The sequence below is a fragment of the Arvicola amphibius genome, chromosome 11, assembly GCF_903992535.2.
Source record: "Arvicola amphibius chromosome 11, mArvAmp1.2, whole genome shotgun sequence".
NCBI classification, from domain to species: domain Eukaryota; kingdom Metazoa; phylum Chordata; class Mammalia; order Rodentia; family Cricetidae; genus Arvicola; species Arvicola amphibius.
The window spans coordinates 81,277,742-81,300,436 of NC_052057.2; the positions used below are offsets into that span (position 1 = coordinate 81,277,742).

Below are 22,695 nucleotides of genomic sequence, written 5' to 3' on the forward strand. Positions count from 1 at the left end.
GGGTAAATGAGATCAAAGACAATGTTAAATATACAAAATTCCTGATATAAAACTTCCAAGAAATCTGGAACACATCATAAATGTCTTGGAGAGATCAGAGTTAAAAGGGACATTACCTAAATATAATAAAGGCAATTTATAGCAAGCCAATAGCCAACATCAAATTAAATGAAGAGAAACTCAAAAGTAATTTCACCAAAATTCAGGAACAAGGCTCCATATCTATTCAATATAGTAATTGGAGTTATAGCAGGAGTAATGAGACAACTGAAGGAGACTACAAATTGAAAAGCAAGAAGTACTACGTGGAGATATTTATAAAACTACAAACATATCCTAGTTTTCTAAGCTCAAAATAATGGCAACATATCTAAATACTGCAGAGACTGGAGTAGAAAGAAGGGACATTGGAAACCATCATAGGCACGCACATTTAGATTTTTGTCTCAGGAAACACAAATCAAAACAATTCTAAAACGGAACTGCTGTCCTTCATCTCACTTTTGTTCACTATGCTGAGCAGCCAATGAAGAATCTTGCTTGAAGCATAAATACTCACACAAGTTTTCTGATGTTTCTTGATATACATTTATCAGAAAAGAATCCCTTCTCCCTACTTATTTGTATCAGCATGAGTGTTGTGTAGATCACAACCCTTTTCAACTATGTCTTACATGAATCAGTTTGTTTTTTTCCTCCCTTTCTTTAAGGAATTTATTCCCTTCCTGTTTTAGGACCTCTATTATCCTTAGAAATATGACTTTAAGACCATTTTCTTGTGCTTCAGCTGTATTATTCTGGCTGTTGTTGATTGTGTTTTTATGCTGGTGTCTAGGCATCTGTGTTTGGGGTAATTATAGGTTTAGGTGCTGAGTTTGTCTTCGTTGTGGGTTTTTTTTTCTTTTTTTAAAATTTTGATTTCTGTTTCCTTTGGTCTTCTAACCAGAGTGATCTGGGATTCTGTTGGCCTCAGGTGGAGTAGGTGTTTCTTCAGGATTTGTGGGTTAGGATATGGTGATGAGAAGGACTGCTTTTTGGGGATAGGTTGTGCAGGCACTGAGGAAGTGTTGGCAGTCTGTGGGCTGGAATCTTTGATGGTTCTGAGTGCCCTCATGACCACTGGTAAAGCAGGGGACTTCCGTGTGAATTGAGGGATGGTTTATGGTGATGAGGACAAGGGGAGTTGTAAGTAGGTTGAGTGGCTCCAAACAAGAGTTGTCAATCTGCAGGCATGGGTTGGGGGGGGGGTCTTGTCTGGGTTCCTGGGTGCTGGTGTAGCCTCTAGAAAAGTAAGGGGCTTTTATCTGAGTTGGGGGTCCAGATATGGTGGTGAGAAATAGTGGGCAGTTGGGGCTAGACTGGGTGTGCTCTGAGGGAGTGTTGGAGGTCTGGGTTGGGAGGCTTATCTGTGGTTCTCTAAAGTGTTATTAATCATTCCCTGTGCGGATTACCAGATGATATATTTACAAGATAGATTTTCAGAACATTCTGTAGGGTGTTGAAAAAAGACACCTTTAAAATATAAAATACATGAAGGTTCATAATTGATGCTCTATTATGTGTGTATATTTCATTATGAACAAGAAAAACTTTAATTCAGAGGTCATTAGAATAGTATCTTAATTTAACCGAATTATGTTCTTTTTGTTCCTTTAGTCATTTTGGAATTGGCTGAATAAACTTCTTAAAACATTTTTTGAAAAATCAAGTGACCAAAGAAGACCTTCTGCTTCTCTAGCCCAGGCCAAGGATCCATTAGGCTTTAGTTGGTGGATTAGTGTTCATGTAGCATCACTGTACCAGATTGATCGCCATGGTGTGACAGATGAAATGGTGAGATTTACATTTGTTCTTTTTAGTTTTTGTATACTATCAGTTAATATGTTTCTTTAAAGACAAACGTAAAGCAAATGAATAGCAAATAAAAATTTAGGTTCTCGAAAACGAATTTTTTTGTATAATGTTTCTATAAACATCTAATCTTGAAGAATTGTAAAGTTCACATTTTTATTGTTTGATAAATGGAAAGCAATTTGTAGACGACTTGGGCTCCAATCTTGGTTCTTCTCATAAGTCTTCCATGGATTTTGAGTAAATTGCTCAATATTTTCTTATCCTTTGTTTCCTCATGGAAAAATCATGGCTTTGCCTTAGTCCACAGTTTCCTTCTAGTTATAAATTCTACAAGAGTGTCAGAGGGAAAGCATATATCTATGTATCCCCGAAATGAATCAATTGGTTTGTGTGAAATAAAATGAAAGTGTTTCTTTTGGGACTGGAAGTACAGCTCAGTGGTTAAGAACACATACTATGCTTACAGAGGACCTAAGGTTTATTCCCTGCATCCACACTGCGAGGATCACAGCTCCCTGTAACTTTAGTTCCAGAGGATCTGCTGTCTTCTTTGGGCCTGCTGCAGGTAACTGCAGTGTTGCACAAACCCAAACATACACACTTGATTTTAAAAGGCATAATTTTTAAAAGTGTTTATTTTGCATAACATTTCTTCTGACATGCTTTTCCTTAAATCTATTTAACAAACTATCAATTTTGCTTCAAAGAAGAAGACAGATTTTATCTATCTGTTGAATTACTACTTAGTTGGAAACAATCTCTTATGGCATTACTCAATTCCTTATGATTTAAACCACCATATATATATATATATATATATATATATATATATATATATATGAGAACCCTATTTGATGTTTTTAATTTCTATATATGTATAATTTCTTCCTTTCTCAAAAAATAACAGAATTTTACAAGCATGTCAGTTCTGTGAAATTCAGACATCTGAGGCAGGAGGATAACACAAATTCAAGACTAGCCTATATTGCATAGTTGTAGGTGAGTTTGAATGTTTCAACTCTGGATTTGAAAAGATATCCTGACTTATCAGGAAGCCAGTCTATACTTAGAGCCACAATAGGACAGCTCAGCCCTGGAGGGAAAGGTGCTCTGACTTGTCGGAAAGTCAGGCTACCTGAAGTTGAGGTGCCGTGGGGAGATGGTTTCCCTGCAGGATGTAGCACTCCTGCTGCTCTCCTGGACAGCTGTTATATCTGAGCTCTGCCCTGCTCTGCTGAGGGAAAGTCCTAGCAGAACTATCAGCTTCTTTCTGTGGCCCAAGCTATAACTTCTGCTGCATTCTACTAAAGGGAAACCCCACAGAAGTGTAGAACCTCCTCTTGTTCCAGTTATTTTTTTCTGCTCCGCCTTGCTCAGACCCCCTAAGGGAACGTCTTAGGAAGGTTTTTCTGTTCAGTTCTTTAAGTGACATCCAAGCCAGGTTCTTCTATTCTGTGCCAGTGAACCCAAGGCTTTAAATAAAATGATTTGGGAAGGAGGAATCCAGGAGACTGGCTGCCTCTGCCAGGGTGGTGAAGAACAGTTCCCCCAACTGAACAGACAGAAGGGCTTATATTTTCTTTTTAAAACAGTTCTCCAAAAGATTGACTCTTACAAGTAAATCTTTGGTAGGATAACCATGTGCTCCAATTTGCCATAGGCAAATTTTATGCCAACTGGCATTTATCTTATGTCCGATTTTATTCCCCAGGTTACCTCATTAGTAGATTACATGGTCATTCTTATCGATTACTTTAAAGGCATATTGGTTGATTCCTTCAGCAAAATTGTAAACGGATGTTAATTTGTGTCTGGGATATATTTATTTATTTATTTATTTATTTTTTTTTTTTTTTTTTTTTTTTTTTTTTTTAATCCAGTTTGTCAGTTTATTGCTTCTTCATCCAGGTACCAAGTTAGTTTATCCTTTCTTATAATTTTTTTAAAATCTAATCTATGAAATGGAAGCAAACAAAGCCAAAGTCTCACAGCCCATGTCTGACCCATCTGCAAACATTGCTGGTCTTAGTTTCAAAATACATATAGGAGTTGGGCGGTGGTGGCGCTTGTGGTGGTGCACGCCTTTAATCCCTGCACCCGGGAGGCAGAGGCAGGCGGATCTCGGAATTCTGAATGCAAGAATGGTACACATTGCCAGGAACTCACTTGGATAACTGGGTTGACAACAGAGTGTGAAGTTGTAAGATTAGAGACAGAGAGATAGGCGAGGAGATGGTGACCCAGAAACCAGAATGCTAGAATGTAGCCAGAAATTTGAAAGAAATAGAAAGAATAAGACTATATATATATATAGTCTTGGTTTCTTTCTGAGACAGGGCTTCTTTGTGTAACAGCTCTGGCTGTCCTGAAACTTGACTGTAGACCCACCTGGCCTCGAACTCACAGAGATCCGCCTGCCTCTGGGATATATTTAAATCATAACTTTAAAAATTGTCTTGGTGCTTTTTCCTCCTTATGATATATTGATGATGCCAGCTATCCTGCAGGAAGAGGTTGTATAGTAGTGTGCTTTTTTTCCCTGACAAATACTGTGTGAAGGATAAGTAATAGTTAGTTACATGGTTTTCACCAGACAAATATTGTAGATAAAATAAGGTGTTTTAGCTTTTAAATGTGATGTTTCAACTTCTCCCAAAGTTTGATATGAAATCTTTACATTAAAATAAGTTTTAGATATGATTATGTTTTAAGTTTTTGTAACTTGGAAAATTAGACAGTATCTTTTTATAAGCCTGTAAGAAAAATATGGTATCCTAGTTCCCATATTAGAACCACTAGTTTTTTATTCATTTCTGCTTAATGTTCTCTCAATCTAGATGAGAATTTGTTATTCTCTTAGAATCCCAGTCAATTTATTTTACAGCCAAACATAGTTTAAAGATGTGAATTACTTGGGCATTACAAGGGTCAACTGTGACACTGTGTTTTCTGCCAAGAACATCTCTTTCTGGAGCATTTGAATGACAACTTTATAAAAACTATGAAATATATTCTTAAAATGAGGGTTGCACAAATCCGGATGCGTCGGCTGGAGGTGGAAAGTGAGGCTTTCTGTTCGTGGTGGAGCTATTCCCTATAAAAAGTAAATGGGCACCTCGCTTTTTAATGTTGGAATAAAAAGTAGAAAACATAGTCCCAGATTGATGGCTCCTACATGACTTGGCTTTTAAAATTAGATATGTGGGCAATATTATGGTGAAATAATATGTAGAAACAATTTTTGCATGCTTAAATTTGCTTGTGGAAATAAAATACTGTTTTGGGTACTGTATTCTCTTATGTTGGATTTGGGCTGGTAGTTACTTTTAATATAAAGTTTTTTATGGGTACATGCATATAAATATAAGTACAATTTCCTTAGTCCACCCAGTGACGTTTGCATGCATATGCATTAAGGGCATCCATGTGTGACTGTATTCAGAGTGTATATTCTTTTTTGTTTGTTTTGTTTTTCTGTTTTTTTTTTCCTTCTTTCTAGACAGGGTTTTTCTGGAGCTTTTGAGCTTGTCCTGGAATTAGCTCTTGTAGATCAGGCTGACCTCGAACTCATAGAGTTCTGTCTCTGTCTTCCAAGTGCTGCGTGCTGGGATTAAAGGTGTGCACCACCACTGCCTGGCCAAAGTGTATATTCTTGACCAAGGTTTTGCTTCATCTTCAGTGTTCACAGTTTCTTGGACCTTCGTTACACGTGCATGACCTCTTACTGCTCAAGTGGTTGATCTCAGTCTCAAGGTTAGGTGACCCAAAGTCACACTGTGGTTTGGAGGAGCTTGATCAAATCCTGCCCCAATATTCTCTTGGTGATGACCAGCCTCTCCTCTGTCATATCCCCAAACCAATGTGATAGATAGGTCTCCAGACCAAGGTATTCCTTTCAGGCTTTGATTTTCTGATGGATCAGACAAGTGTTTTTTGTTTGTTTGCTTGTTTTTGTTTGCCAGTAATAACTCATTTCATAGTAATAGTTACATAACCAGAAAGATAGTGAAAAGGAACATTATATATCTCACTCTCAGTTTCTAAGAGTTGGGCATTTTTTTAGGGCTTTATCTAGGTGGTTCCTGGCTCAGGATCTGCCATGAAGGTTTTGTCAAGTTGTCACTTAGAGGCAGTTCCTGAAGGCTTAATTGGGACTAGAAGATATAATTTTGGTAGAATATTTTAGTTTCTCATTCTTTGGACTTCAGGTCTGCTCACACTAGGGATGTTTCCTTGATTAAATTAGCAAGAGAGTACTGTCAAGATGGAAGATTCATGGAAGTGACATGTTGCCCCTCACATTAGTATTGTTGGTCTATTGATGACCATCTTCTTTGTATTGGGGGAGGGGACTATATATTGATACCGACCAAGACACAGAGACCATGAGAGGCTGTTTCAGTTCCTGACTACTGCTGTTACTGTGCTCCTGTTAGTTAGGAAGTACTGATTTAGTTGAGCTAGCACCTAGCCTTTTAAAATCACAAGTAGTAAACATATCTTTTATTCATTAGGTTTTTTGTTGTTTGTTTGTTTGTTTTACCAAGACAAGGTTTGGATCCTGTCCTGGAGCTTGATCTTGTAGACCAGGCTGCCCTTGAATTCACAGAGACCTGCTTGCCTCTGTTTCCTGAGGTTGGGATTAAAGGCGTTTGTCACTGCCACCCAATTTAGAGTTTATTTTTATGAGTATAATCATAGGATGATCTGATAGGAGTCTGTAACTTGATTGATTGAAAGAGTTCCCTGTGTAGCCCTGACTGTCCTGCACCACCTTTAGACCAGTCTGGCCTTGAACTCAAGAGATCTGCCTTCCACCAAAGGTTTGCACCAAAAAGAGCTATATCTTTGCTCTTTAGAACTCTACCTTTGCTTTTTGAAGTTTAAATTACTTTTCACACTTTCTTTTTGCATTAGAAACTATTTGATTGCTTTTGGAAGTGCTTTCTTGTTGCTTCTGGTTTTAACCAATATCCTCTTATCTCAGTCTCTAAGAACTGTGTGTGCTGAGAGAGTATCCTCAAGGATATTTTGTTAGAAAAATTGAGATTTTGAGAAACTTTGTTAAAGTTCACTGTAGTTCTCTTCTTTCGTGCATAGAGTCATGCATAGAATTGCTGGATAGATGGCCATTTAAATGAAAGCACTATCAAGTTTTCTTTATATATAAAACTACATAAAAGTTTTAATTTAATAAGATATATATTTCAAATAAAATGAAGAAAATCTCATGTAAGAAGGAGAATAGGAAAAACTGTCATGAAAACTTAAAAAATGCATATCTCTATATCATTTTTAAGTTAAATTATATGTAGCAACAAATTAAGTATTATTTAAAATATTTCTAAACCTATTGAAGTACTAGTTTTATAAAATAAGACCAGGTATGCTTTCTATTGGATTAGCGTAATTTTAGATTTTATTTCAAATATGTCAGCTAAATTTTTACTGAAAGAAATTACGAAGGTGTTTTAACTTGTATCATACATTTAAATGTGTGCATAATCAAGAGCAATAGTTTCAATGCTGTCACACTTTCTCTTTTCAGAAAGAGATGGCGTCAAATTGGGGCTTTATAGAAGAACTTTTGAAACAGTCCGTCACTGTTCAGGTATGTAGCTAAAGCAAGACAACATATGACTTCTGCATTTTATAATATAGATTTTACTTACAAAAATAAACAAACTTAAAATTACTTAAATGACAATTTATTACAAATCTGAGATTCTTTGAAGGGCCAAGTCAAAGTAATTCATATTAAATCCTTTAAAGGTTTTTATTTTTAACACTGAATTTGTCAGTTAAAGGACAAAGATAATTATCTTAGTTGGTGACTTTGAAAGAATGTATTCAAAATAAGTGGGAGATGATTCTGAGTTATAAGCCATTCCTTGACGGTATGATAGCAAGCCAGGCGACATGATGAAGGAGATAGTCGGTGGTATTGGAAATGCAGCTCCATCCTCCTCTCAGCAGGAAGGTGACTTGCTTGCTGAGCAATTTGTCTTACAGGCTTGAATTCTATTCTCACTGATAAGGTCCTCGTTTCTGAGCACTCATTTCATACCTTATCATTTTTCTTTCCGCAGAGCTGTTAATGTAGTGCTTCATGGCCCAGAGGTCAGACTTGACCTCCTTTAAAATAGTTTTAAATATCCTGTTCATCTCTCTTTAAATATGTTGTAGTTCTATAAAGTTCTATAATGCAAGGAACCCTTTATGGAAGGATATTGTATGAAATATTTTTTAATTTGTGAAATAAATTGCTCTTTTAATGAAAACTATTTGAAACTTGAAGAGGCATAATAATAATATAAGAAGATGGCTTTGTGTGTGTATTCTTATAGAAGTGATATATCTGACCACTAAGCCATCTCTTTAGACCAAAAAGCTGAATATCTGAAAAGTGTAAATGGTTGAAGTTATATGTGCTGTCTGTGTTAACTGTAAGTAAACATAAATGTTTCTAATTATAAGAACCTTATCAGATATGAGCTGGATGTCTCATAGAATACCAGGGAATTAAGGACTTTAAATGAGAAATGTTTTAACCATTATAGAGAATATTTTTGTTTCATATTTTCCTATATAATTTTAATTGTCTTTCTGTTTTAAATATATTGATCTAGTAACACTTTGTATATTTTTTTATTTCTGGAATTAGGAAATCAAGGAGTAGTCATGAAATAAGAAATAGATACTGCATTGGCCATTATCATTTGTATCAGTTACTAATTCATTCTTTAGTTTTTAGAATTTAATACATGAATACTATATTTATGTCATCCCCACTTTCAGAGTCTTCTCCACTCACTTTCATACTAATGACTCACAGAGCTTTGTTCAATCCAAGTACTGGTAACATCAGTAAATATAAGACCGTGTTTCTAGTAACCGTTCCGATAACCTGAGTTAGGAATTGACAGCTTCAGTTTCCTAATTGTAAATGCTTGAAATTTTCTTCTGGCTTTTTGTTTTGTTTTGTCTTCTCTTTGTTTTCTCTCTTCCTTTTGTATTTAATAATTTAAAAATTTCCATAAAACTATGAGTTTGAAGAAGGTTTTGAAGTCTTTACCATAGACTATTCCTTTTATCTACATAACCATATTGGTCCTTAAATGTCAAAAGAAGCCTTAAATTACAGGGAGTCAATGTCCAAAGTGGATAGAGTATGTGAAGTATTAATTAAAAGCAAACATTCCTACAGAAAGGAGTTTAATGACAAATTCTTTCCTGTTGTCCCTTCTGGAGCACTGCTCTTTATGCTTATAAAGCTATAGATAGGTAATTTGTTCTTAGATTGATATGTCTACATAGTAACTAAACTCAAACATTGAATGCTTCATTATCAATGTTTGTCCTATGAAACATGCCCAAATTTAATGTTTAATATGCCTAAATTTCATTTTTCAAAATAAAACTGAAAGACGTTCCTCCCTCTCTCTGTCTCTCTCTCTCTCTCTCTCTCTCTCTCTCTCTCTCTCTCTCTCTCTCTCTCTCACACACACACACACACACACACAAACCAAACACACCCTTGAGATAGGATACCCACAGGGCTGTTAAAAATTAGGCGTTCAGTAGCATGCCATAATACATCAGCCTAGGTTTAAGGCCATGTGGTCTATTTAAAAAATAAAACTAGTCAAGGGGCATAGATTTCCTTACCCTTTTTTGACTGTGTTAGGTAGGTTGTAGGCTTAAGACTCAGCAAGTAAAATGTGTGTGCTTAAGGAGTCAGATTGTGAATTTATTTTATTTGTCATGATCTTCAGGAATAAGATTGTAGGCCAACAGCGGTATTTCTCTTTGGCAAATTGCAAAATGTAATTAATGTTAATGATAGTCTTGTGCTGATAAACCTATGCTGTGATCTTATTTGTGTTTACATTTTACCTATAAGAGATGTAGGCTTGGAAGGGTTAAGTAGCTTATTTAGATTTGTCCAGCTAGCTACAAAGTGTTGGGATTGAGATTTGAATCTTCACATGTAGTTTATTGATAGATGTGGAAAACACATCTGTGTTCTACAGTATTATTGTTAATTCCCTCTGTAGAATGTGATGAGGAATTACAAGTAAAGAAATGACTAAACTCAAGTATTCTTAGATATTTTCAGGTTATAAGTCTGTCTTGTGGTTATGAACTTGAGCAAATATGTCCGCCAGTTTCTCTATTCCCATCTTGCCTTAACCATCTGGACCTGAACATTGACAAGCCTCTTTTATCTGTAATTTAGCTGATGTTCAGTACTTTTTTCTTTTCCGTTTTAAAGAGGTTTACTTTTTATTCAATATTTTTGTGTGAGTTTCTGTGTACTGTGTGCATGGAGGTGCCCATAGAGGCCAGAGACTATTGTATCCCCTAGGACGGGAGTTGTAAGCAGTTTGAGCTGCCTTCTGCTAGTGTTGGGAACTGAACCCAGGTCTTCGGCTAGAAAAGTATGTGTCCAGCCAGGCGGTGGTGGCACACGCCTTTAATCCCAGCACTCGAGAGGCAGAGGCAGGTGGATCTCTGTGAGTTCGAGACCAGCCTGGTCTACAAGAGCTAGTTCCAGGACAGGCTCCAAAGCCACAGAGAAACCCTGTCTCGAAAAACCAAAAAAAAAAAAAAAAAAAAGTATGTGTCCTTACCCACCCAGATTTCTTCATCCCTGAACACAAACTTTTTAAGAGTATTTTTAAAATATGGGAAATAGTTTAGAACAAGGCAATAGTTGATATATAGAATGTGAAAATATAGAGTAATATAACAAATGATCTATAATTGGTTTGTAAGCTTTTACAAAAATATATTTTATATATCACATTCATCTGACTCACTTACCTTTCCTTCCAGAACAAGAAATAATATTTTGAAGCATTTTATTTAAATATATAGACACTAAAGGGCAATATTTTTCTAACTTAATAAGGTAAAACGGTCTCCTAAAATGCTATATTTAATTTCTTCACAGTTGTATATAGGACGGAGAATATAGGCTTAGGCCTTCAAAAGAATGTAGATCAAATTTGTATGTAACTCAGCTCAGGGTCATGCTGTAAGCATCAGTATAAGCTTAGATCTAGATTTGCTTTCATAATATAAAGTCAGAATGTCAGTAATGAACCCATTGGTTAAATGAGTATGCAGGTACTTAGGAGAAATAGTCTTAGACTTAGTCTTCTATTCATTTCTGAAACATTTATGGAGGCTCTTTGATGAATGAGACATTGTACTGGGCCTTGAAGGCATTATTCTAGGCCTGAGAGAACTCATAGACACTTGAAATAAGAGAGACATACTCAATTCTCTCCTCTGTAGTTATTTATTTTGTGGGTTTTTTCAGTGTAGATTACACAATAAATATAGCTATTACCTGAGAAATGTCTTTTATTCCTTACCTCTTCCCTGTTTAAATCTGAAAGACTCCATTCCTACCTACTCATTGCTAGAGGAAATGAATCATTCCTTCTTACTTTTAAATTCTTGATCATAAGTGTTAAGTGGCAGTCCACTTTAGAATTTTTGCAAAATAACAAGGACAAAGCCAGAACAAAGACAATGTATTCTTATGACTTGATTTAGGACTTTCCTATAGTACACTATTTAGCACAGTCTATACCCACTAAACTCAGCATCTTGCTTGTAACTTATTGAGAATAATAACAGGCAAATGTAAACTCCTATCTTTGCAAATTTGTATCTGTGATCTTATTTTTAAATATGCTTATTACATTTATTTATGTCTGTGTGGGTTTGTGTAATGTGAATGGACACACATGCACCATGGCTTGTGTACAGAAGTCAGAGGCTGACTTACCAGAGTCAGTTTTTTTCTACTGTATGGGTCTTGGGGATCAAACATAGGTTGGCAGGTTGGCAGCAGTTGTCCTAACCTTAAACCCTTCTTTAGTCCTCTCATAATTCCTTTTCTCTTTCCCTCTCCCTCCCTCCATCTCTTTCTCTCTCCCTCCTACTTTTTTTTTTTGGGGGGGGGGCAGTTTGAGACAGGGCTACTTTTTGTAGCTTTGGATCCTGTCCTGGAACTCGCTCTATAGACCAGACTAGCCTGTCCTCAAACTCACAGAGATCCACCTGTCTCTGCCTCCTGAGTGCTTGGATTAAAGGTGTGTGGATTTAAAGGATTAAAGCCTGTCCGGCTTCCTTACTTCCTTAATGCTACTAGGACCTCCTGAATATTAGACAGTATTTTGCAAATCTAACACTTCCCAGCACCAATCCTGTCGTTTTCTTAAGAGCCAATATTATAATCCTGTGAAAGGGGTTGGTTTAATTGTTAAGTATGACCAAGAGTTCTGAAATATTTTTGTGCATTTTAATTATTAAATCATTTCACACTCTTTTAGTTGAATTTTTTTTCTTTAGGTTTCTAATGTCAGTTTTCAAACATCTACTCTGTTTTGGATAACTGAATTACAAAAGTTTCCATTTTCTAATGCTAATGATCTCTAAAACAAGCTTTTGTTTCCCTTATGTCAGGTTAGCCCCTGTATTCTGAAGATTGAAAATGGTCATGATTTGGTGATACATACTCATATTCTTTTTAGTGGTAGGGATTTCAGTACGTTATTAAATGATAGGATGTTATTAGAGCTACCTATCTTTTATGACTTCAGTTTTCTTTTTCTTTATTTAGGATAGTATACTAGAAGAACAGTTGCGAATGTATCTTCACTGTTGTTTGACACTTTGTGATTTCTGGGAGCCAAATACTTCCATTGTGACCATTTTGTGGGAATATTATAGTAAGAACCTGGTAAGTAAATAGAATATGAATTTACTCTAGAAATTTGAAATTTGCTTATGATATTTATGGAACATTTTTTGATTAATTATGAGAACTGAATTTTTTAAAATACTAATTTTTGTTTGGAGTAGAATGTAGCTTGTAGGTGGTTTCATCTTTTTCAAACATTGTCTGTAGAGAGCTGGCATAAAGAATCAGCATTTGTTTGGTCTAATAAGGGATCCAGCTCGATCGACAGCTAAACACTTCAGACCACACAAAGTTAATAGGTTACATTACGTCTTACAACAAACGTTCTACCAACCTATTGAATAGACCAAATAATTTCACTTGGAAGTTTTCTCAGATAACTTCATGTTTAACAGAAAAAAATTAAGATGGCTTAAGTTTCATCTTAAAAATTTTCATCCCCTATAGTTCTGCATGTACTAGTCTTAGAAGTAAGTACATAAGCTAAAACAACAGGAATTCCCATGTGGCTTGTACCAAGAACAAAATCCTAAGCTTCCCTAGGTCTTGTAACTCAGCAAGGCTTGTGAGTGGAAATACAGTGCCCAGTCACACTCTGCTTTAAAAGGTAAATATAGATGAGAAAAAAGGTGGAAAAAAAAAAAAGAATCAGCATTTGGTGTCGCTTTTCCCTAGAATGATTAAGCAGAGTAACTAGAAGTATGGGATTATACAAATGTCTCATCCTGATTTATAAAGTTAAAATAATTTTTAAACTTAAGCATTATTTATTGTTTGTTTATGGGTATTTTGCCTGCATATATGCTTGTGCACTCATGTGTGTGTGTGTGTGTGTGTGTGTGTGTGTGTGTGTGTTTGCGTGCGCGCGTGTATTTAGAGGATTCAGAGGCCTGAAGAGGATGTCAGATCCCCTGGAACGGGTGTTACAGGTGGCTGTGAGTCACCATGTGGGTGCTGGAATTGAACTTGGGTCCTTTGGAAGAGCAGCCCACTGGGCTGTCTGTACAACTCTCCTACTTATTACTATTTTGTAACTAAACAAGAAACTGGGTTTAGAAGGCAGGTAAGAATTAGGAAAATAAAAAATTTGAAGGCATTTAAAGACCTTAGTTACTTTTGTGAGTGAGAAGAGGAGGTTTAGGATGTTTGAATTTCTCAGGATAGAAAATGGTAATGGAAGGTAGTCCAGAAATACTAAATTTTTATTTTTACATAAAACCTATTAAATGAGAAAATTTTATGTGAGATATGTAGGCTGGCTGGAGAAATTACAGCTTTTTTTTTTTTCAAAGTGTGTCTAAGATGAGTCAGGAATATCCTGTCACAAAAGGCTTGGGAAATAGTTAGCAGAGTGTCATCCATTTTTTTAGTTACTCCATTGCCCAGAGAATGAAAATTCTAACATAACAAAAGAGTAACATAAATGAATGAAAGCATTGAGTGACCTAACTTCTAATGGAATGATTTATTAGAAGTGTTACAGATACAAAATCACTATTTTGTATGTTTAAGGAAATAATGCATCTAGGCAATAAATATTCGTGTTTTTTTAAAATCAGTAAGGGAGAAACTTGGGAATCACTAATGTATGCAGAGTGACCAACAGTCTGGTAAACTGTCACTAAGAAAGTGTGTGCGTCTTTATGAAATGTAATAGGAGCTATTCAATACTGCCAGCACTAAGTTTCAGCCAAAACTTTTAATATGGTCAAGCTGTAGATAGAACCACAGACGTACTAAAATGATAGGTCTCAAAGACCATTAAGTGAAGGCGTGAGAATAAACAGAATGTACTTTTTATGTGTCTGAGATTGTCAAAGAACAAATCAGTGAAATAAACAACAACAACAACAACAAAGGCGGTAAGTGACCATAAAGGGATACAGAAATGAGAAACTGAATAACTAATAACCTGATACAAAAAGAAGGAATTACAAATATTCTTGGTTGACACTTATACATACATATTCTTGCAGCATTATTCACAATAGCCAAGTTAGGGGCTCAGCCATGATGTGTATAAGAAGATAAATGAACTCTTTCCTTTTGTGGCCATTGCTAGAGTGGCAGGTGCCAAATGAAGTTCATTCTCTTTGTGACCTGACCAATGCAAGAACTATAAAAGCATTCCAGTGCCCCTCTTTATCTTTGGGGAAAGATTGTGTCTGCAAAGACCTGAGACAGAAGTGCAGTGTTCAGTCTGTGACCATCCAAACTTTGATGAAGTTCAGGTCATGAAGGACACTATAAAGATAAGCATAGTGGCAAAGTGGTCTACTTTATTGGGGCAGGTAAACTGGACTGGTTTATAGGTGGATACTAATGAACTGGCTCTCTGTGTGAACATTTGCAGCAGGAAAGTGCCCACCAGGCAGAGGCATTAAAAAAGTTCTCTAATAGAAAGCCAAATCAAAGAAGGGAAGAAGAGTGTAAGAAATAAATAATTGAGAAGGTGCAAGAGTAGTCTTATATATAGCTTTTACAAAAAATGGGTTATATGAAAAAGCTGGAGAAAAGAATCTGATGTATATACATAACAGAGTTTATTCAGCCGTAAGGAATAAAAAAATTTTGTAATTTGGAGGAAACTGGAAAAAACCTGCCATCATCATGTTAAGTGAAATAAGCCAGCCGTAGACAAATGTCTTATATGTTCTATCATACAAGGCATCTAAGTAAAATGGGAGTTCTAGGGATGGCCAAAGTGACTAGATGGGGGAAAGAGGACAATAAGGGGAATGAGTATAGGCTCAGATGTGTATGGTAGTTTAAATGAGAAATGTCTTCCATATTCTCAGCCATTTGAATATTTGTTTTCCAGTTCATGGCTGTTTGGGTAGGTTTAGGATAGGGCCTTGCTGGAGGAGTTTGTCACTAGGGACAGGCTTTGAGATTTCAAAGACAAGGGCTATTCCCAGTTCTCTTTAATTCCTGTTTATGGTTCAAACTGTTAGTGCCCAGTGCCTATGCCAGCCACCATGCTTGCTTGCTTGCTGTCCCACTTCTCTACTATGGTAGGTGCTTATTTCTCTATAGTAGTGGTTCTCAACCTTCCTAATGCTGGGACCCTTTAATATAGTTCCTCATGTTGTGGTGACCCACAACCATAACATTATTTTTGTTGCTACTTCATAACTATAATTTTGCTACTGTTATGAGTTGTAATTAAATATCTGCATTTTTCTATGGCCATAGACAACTCCTATGAAAGGGTTGCTGTAATCACAAAGGTTTTGTGACACACACAGGTTGAGAACCACTGCTCTAGAACTATAAGCCAAATAAATCCCATAAGTTGCCTTGAGCTTGGTATTTTATCATAGCAACAGAAAAGTAAGTGATACAACATGCTGTACATATATGAAAATGTCATAAAGAAATCCATTATTTTGTATAATGAATTTGTATTAAGTGTTCTTTTTTTTCTTTTTTTTTTATTAAAAATTTCCACCGCTTCCCATTTACCTCCCCCTCCTCCCCTCCACTCCCCCTCCCTCTCCTGTCCAAAGAGCAGTAAGGATTCCCTGCCCTGTGGGAAGTCCAGGGTCCTCCCCCCTCCATCCAGGTCTAGGAAGGTGAGCATTCAAACAGGCTAGGCCCCCCAAAGCCAGAATATGTAGTAGGATCAAAACCCATTGCCATTGTCCTTGGCTTCTCAGCAGCCCTCAATGTCCGCCATGTTCAGGGAGTCCGGTTTTATCCCGTGCTTTTTCAGTCCCAGTCTATCTGGCCTTGGTGAGCTCCGATTAGATCAGCCCCACCATCTCGGTGGGTGGGTGCACCCCTCGCGGTCCTGACTTCCTTGCTCATGTTCTCCCTCCCTCCTTCTGCTCCTCATTTGGACCTTGGGAGCTCAGTCCGGTGCTCCAATGTGGGGCTCTGTCTCTTAACTCCATCCATCACCAGATGAAGGTTCTATGGTGATAGGCAAGATATTCATCAGTATGGCTATAGGATCTGGCCATTTCCGGCTTCCTCTCCTCAGCTGCCCAAGGAACTAGCTGGGGGCATCTCCCTGGACACATGGGGACCTTAATTAAGGTATATACTTCCCTGCTCCCATATCCACTCTTCCTATATTCCAACCATCCCGTTCCCCCAAGCTCTCCCCATCCTCCCATTCACACTTTTCTCTCCCCATCTCCCCTTCCTTCCATCCCACCCCACCCTCAAGTTCCCAATTTTTGCCTGGCTATCTTGTCTACTTCCAATATCCAGGAGGATAACTATATGTTTTTCTTTGGGTTCACCTTCTTTTAGCTTCTCTAGGATCACGAATTATAGGCTCGATGTCCTTTATTTATGACTAGAAACCAATTATGAGTGCATACATCCCATGTTCATCTTTTTGGGTCTGGGTTACCTCACTCAGATTAGTATTTTCTATTTCCATCCATTTGCATGCAAAATTCAAGATGTCATTGTTTTTTACCGCTGAATGGTACTCTAATGTGTATATATTCCACAGTTTCTTCATCCATTCTTCCATTGAACGGCATCTAGGTTGTTTCCAGGATCTGGCTATTACAAATAATCCTGCTATGAACATAGTTGAACAAATGCTTTTGTAATATGATAGGGTATCTCTTGGGTATATTCCCAAGAGTGGAATTGCTGGGTCCTGGGATAGGTTGCTCCCAAATTTCCTGAGAAACCGCCACACTGCTTTCCAAAGTGGTTGCACAAGTTTGCATTCCCACCAACAATGGATGAGTGTACCCCTTACTCCACAACCTCTCCAGCAAAGGCTATCATTAGTGTTTTTGATTTTAGCCATTCTGACAGGTGTAAGATGGTATCTCAAAGTTGTTTTGATTTGCATTTCCCTGATCGCTAAGGAGGTTGAGCATGACCTTAAGTGTCTTTTGGCCATTTGAACTTCTTCTGTTGAGAATTCTCTGTTCAGTTCAGTGCCCCATTTTTTAATTGGGTTAATTAGCATAATATTAAGTGACATAACAGAAACATTGAGAAAAATGGAATAGTTTTTAAAGGTCATTCATAGCATCTTTGGCCAGAACAATTGCTAAAAACACATTTTGGGGAAAATATAAGATTCAACGAGCTCTTCATGTTCTCTCTTTGTATTTTTTTTCTTATTCTGGGTTATATGTGATAATTACAGTCCAATAAAAGCTTATTTATGATTACAGTGGAACAAGCTTTTATGGGCTAATTAGTATTTGCAGCTTTCACTTTTATTTACTAGAAAGCTTATCTATAACAGCTATGTTGTGCTTTTTTTTAAATTTTTATTTAGAATAGCACCTTCAGTATTTCTTGGCTTCCTTTGAAAGGCCTTACTAATATCATCAAGTCACCCTTGTCACTGCTTACCATGGTGAAGACCTGCTGTTGTGATAAACAAGATCCTGACCTGTACAAATCAAGCAGCAGTTACACCATTTTTCTTTGCATTTTGGCAAAAGTCATTAAGAAAGCAATGAAGAACAGTGGCCCTCATCCGTGGAAACAGGTTAAAGGAAGGTATGTGTTATATAGTATCTTTTTTGTCATAAATGTTCACTAGTACATTTGGAAGTTTTGCTATTCATATGTTTAAGTTGTGGTTAATCTTTGCACATTTAAAATATATTCCTTAACCTAAAAATTAAAATGAAATTTATGCCCTAGCAATGCTGAAGCGTGCATGGGCAGCTAGTATTATGGCAGTTCTATTGAACTTGTCCATACTGGGTCTCATGGCCTAAGATGATGAGGACAATGGACCGTGTCTCTTCCTCAAGAGGGCACCAGATATCATTATAGATGGTTGTGAGCCACCTTGTTGTTGGGAATTGAACTCATTATCTTTGGAAGAGCAGACAGTACTCTTAACCACTGAACCATCTCTCCAGCCCCAAAATTTTTTGTATTGCCAGTTTGTTATAATGAGGAATAAACTTAATATCCATAAATTAGAGGGTTTCAGTTTCTTATTCATATAATCACTACTGAAGATTGGAATTTTAAAACACCAGAGTATTTGCAACAATTTTGACCACAATTAACTGTAATGTTACATAATCCTTTGCTCTGGTTTATTAAAAGTAATAGAATTTTTTTTAATTAAAAAAATCTTTTCATGTTACGTTGGTAGCTGGTAGGGTCATTGGTTGAATTTTTTGTATTTTTTGTCAGTGCTGCTTCCTCAAATAAGAATTGACCAGAACCTAGAATATCTAGTTTGGTCGGTCTCTCTCTCTCTCTCTCTCTCTCTCTCTCTCTCTCTCTCTGGTCTGCTTTTGAGTTTTCTTTGTTTAATGGATCTACTTGTATTTCGTTTTCAACTTCCATGACTACATGGAAACCCCCTTTTAAAGCCTTTGTCATGAAGTATATCTCCATCTGATACTTCCTCATCTTGTTTGGTAAGAACTTGGGGAGAGAAAATATTTAATGAGGTGAATGTGATAGTGTACCCCTCCCACACTTGGAAGGTTGAGGTAGGAAAATTGTTGGCTCAAGATCATCCTTAGTTACATAGAGTTCAAGACCAGCAAGACTTATCAAACTTAAACATTTCTATGAAAAACATAATACTCATGGCTCCATTAATTAATTACTGTAAATCACTTAATAACATTAATAGAGCAGTACTATGTATTAATCTCTATAGTAAAGAAAGTAAAAATAGTAAAGAAAGAAATCTTTACTTTGGCTCATATTAGCTCTTATGTACATTCAGTCTCAGTGTGCTTTAATTTTCTTTGGCCTTAACAACCATGTATAGAAACTACAAAACTTAGCAATCCATGAGTAGGAAGTCAAGATGAAATGCTTTCCAAGTCTAAGCCATTAAGTGTTGAGAGAAATGTGCATTAGTGTTAGGTTATATTATTAAGTAGTTTGATAAAAGATGAAATTTAGTAATGGCTGATTTAGATATTTGAGCACTCTTTTTTTTATGTTGGTAAAAAATAGCCTAGCTACTTGAATTTTCCTAAGGTACAAAATAAAACTAGGTTCTGAAGGGTAGAGGGAAAATGGTTAAGAAAAGTTCTGAAAAATTGTTCAGTTAAAATTTCTATAAGAACATATGAAATTGTACTTAAAAGAGTGCTGTTGCTGTGACTAATGCCTGAGGTAATCGGTTTTTAAATAGGAAAGGGTTGTTTTGGCTCTTGGTTTTAGAGTTTCAGTCCAACTCTGTTGCTTTGGTTGAGGCAGCATATCCTGCTGAGAACATACGCCAGAGCCAAACCCACTTACCTTGTTGCCAGGGAACAGAAGAAAAGTGTGACAGAGGACTTAGGTCTCCGTTAAGTGTTCCCATTCTATTTAACCTCTATCCTAAAGATGCAACAACCTCTTAGTGCACTTTACTATTGAACAAACTCAGACTTTGTGGACTCTTTGAAATCTAAGCTGTAACATTTATTCTGTCCTATTTGCCAAGAAGTAAGGAAATGATGCAATCAAAGGCAAAGTCTATATACCATAGGAAAAACGCCTTCTTACTATCTTTGGGAAAAGCTGAATCTATATTTAACTGTAATGGTTTTCTATGTCAGTGGGCAGTGGGAAGTAGAAATAGTAATAGGGTAAAGAGTTAAAACTTGGGAAAATGGCTCAATGGATAAAGGATAGGAGTTTGTTGGGGGGCACCTTTTTTGGGGTGACTTGTGCCGCTATCCTAGCTCAGGTAGCTTTGTACCTTCCAGGGTAGGACCATGAGGATTAGAAATGTGAAGTTGGAGGAAGAGAGATAAGAAAGAAACACAGATACACAAAATAGTGAGGGCAAGTCAGCAAATACTGAATGCTGAATTTCTTCCTGAGTTTTGAGTTTGCCTAGTTTTATTTTCCATATACTTTTATACCCTAATAAAAAAGGAAGGAAGAAGAAAAAAGGCTGCTTTAACATGATACAAAGGACAGCCAGAATGGTTACTTGCTCCAAAACTTGATACAAAGCCATTAATTACAGAGTAAAGTATTTGATGTTTGGGCAGTGAGCTCACCCTAGACCAAGTATCATGCAGGCAATCACTCCCTAAGTCAGATCACCTATGTCAAAAAACAGAGCAGAAGTATGCTTGAATTCTCTGACCTTTGATCAGAGTGGAGCAGATCTACCTCTATGAGTCATCTTAATGTCCAGAACATCAAGTAATCTCACACCGTGGTAGGTCAGGGTGTATAGCCACACCTGTTGTCAACAACTTTGAGAGAGCAAAATAAGCTCAGACTGTGTGACTTTCAGACAAGGTGGAATAGGCTCACATTTTTTGGTCTCCACAGGAATTAGAATCATGTCATCTGTGTGAGTAGATGCAGAGGCTGACATAATCATAACCCTTGAGAGGTACATACAGTAGATCCCTAGCTGACTAGCTAGACTAGCTGAAAATAGAAACTATTCAGTGAGAGGCACTATCTCAAAGTGGGGTCCAATTGAGGACGATACCTGATGCTAACCTCAGGCCTCCATATGTATGTGTGAACAAACACCTGCACATGTGTACACATAAGCATGTATACATTTATATACCACACATAATAATTAGCTGTAACTTATAATGATGCTGTATCATAAATATTAGAGGAAAGCATTTTTAAATGATAGATTTTAGTTAATGAAATACTCTTACTAATTTTCATTTTTTATAGAATATATTCTAAGTTTCATCAAAAAAGGATGGAAGAACTAACTGAAGTTGGCCTCCAGAACTTTTTCTGTCTTTTTCTACTGTTAGCAGCTGTTGCAGAGATAGAAGATGTAGCAAGCCATGTTTTAGACCTCCTTCGTTTCCTCAAGCCTGCCTCCACGTCATCTCATAGAGCCCTTGTTTGGAAGGGTCAGATGGCATTCCTCCTGATGTATGCACAGAAAAATCTGGACATTGGCGTTTGGGCTGAGAAATTGTCATGTGAGTTTCAAGAGAAAGCAAAGGAATTCTTGGTTTCTAAGAATGATGAAATGGTTCAGAGACATACACTATGGACACTTCTTTCCATCTATATTGATGGTGTTCAAGAAGTATTTGAGACCAGCTTTTGCTTATATCCTTCTCATGAGCATCTTCTCAATGATGGATTTAGCATGCTCCTGCGAGCCTGTCAAGAATCTGAACTTAGGACAGTGCTGAGCTTTCTACAAGCTGTTCTGGCCAGAATCAGGTACGTTTTCCAACTAAGTATACTACTGATGAGCTTCACTTTGGCATACTTAGATACATACAAGTGTAGATGAAAGGGCTTAGTTGGCAGAAATCATTAGTTTTCAAACAGTAGTTCTTCACAAGAAATCTTTTATTGAGACACAGCAACAACACTGAACTGAGAGCAGCCCTTTTGTGATCCTAGAACCCTGCATTTAGAACTTTCTTTTGGGTTGACTCTCTGAAAAGTGTGTGATTACCGAAAGAGGTGTGCTAGTCTGAACAAGACCTTGAGTTCAACTTTGAGGTGACTTTTATAGAAGCCCATGGAATTTTGTTCCCATAGGGAGGCTTGAGCTATCGTGTATTACTTTATTTAACTTAATATTTTTTATTGTTATTACTTGAGAGAGAGTGGGTATGATGCATGGATGTGAATGAGCATGCACATTCTGTGACATATATATGGGAGGTCACAGCACAACTTTTAAGAGTCATTTCTTCTGTAGGTCAAATTCAGGTTTGCATAATAAAGACTTTTACCTGGAAGCCATCTCCTCTCCACCTTCCATATTGTACTATTATTTTTAAACAGTGTCTTTAAGTTGTAGCTGAAAGATTATTTGTAATCTTAAAACTGCTTCAAGTATTTCCTTCCGTGTCTGTATATTCTGAAATTAATGTGTTGGTTTTAACAAATAGCTTATACAAGGCTTATGTTTTAGGTCCATACTAATTGTACAGATGTATTAATTTACAGATGTACTGAGAACATGCCTTAATGATGGATACAAACTGTAGATAATAGTTATAATTATTGAATTTTTGTCATTTTGTAAGTTTTACTTTTTGAGTATGTAGTCTTTTTTATTTTTTAATGTCTTTTTGGGGGGGGGGTTCAAGACAGGATTTTTTTCTCTGTATCCGTGACTGTACTGAAAATCGCTCTGTAGACCAGGCTGACCTCAAACTCAGAGATATGCTTGCCTCTGCCTCCCTAGTGCTGGGATTAAAGGT

The 22,695-nt window shown here is 36.7% G+C and overlaps 1 protein-coding gene across 3 annotated transcripts in view; it reads left to right on the forward strand.

Moving 5' to 3' along the window:
* The window catches only part of Mms22l (MMS22 like, DNA repair protein), a 109,609-nt gene that overhangs the window by 17,243 nt on the left and 69,671 nt on the right, over positions 1 to 22,695 (forward strand). For all 3 annotated transcript variants that reach the window (XR_006020921.1, XM_038347631.1, XM_038347633.1), the window contains exons 10-14: positions 1,657 to 1,833; positions 7,403 to 7,465; positions 12,494 to 12,613; positions 17,835 to 18,061; positions 21,188 to 21,697. Coding sequence is in view for 2 of the 3 variants with exons in the window: in XM_038347631.1 (XP_038203559.1) it covers positions 1,657 to 1,833; positions 7,403 to 7,465; positions 12,494 to 12,613; positions 17,835 to 18,061; positions 21,188 to 21,697 (1,097 nt within the window). In the remaining variant the exon portion in view is untranslated. The remainder of the gene's footprint in view (positions 1 to 1,656; positions 1,834 to 7,402; positions 7,466 to 12,493; positions 12,614 to 17,834; positions 18,062 to 21,187; positions 21,698 to 22,695) is intronic.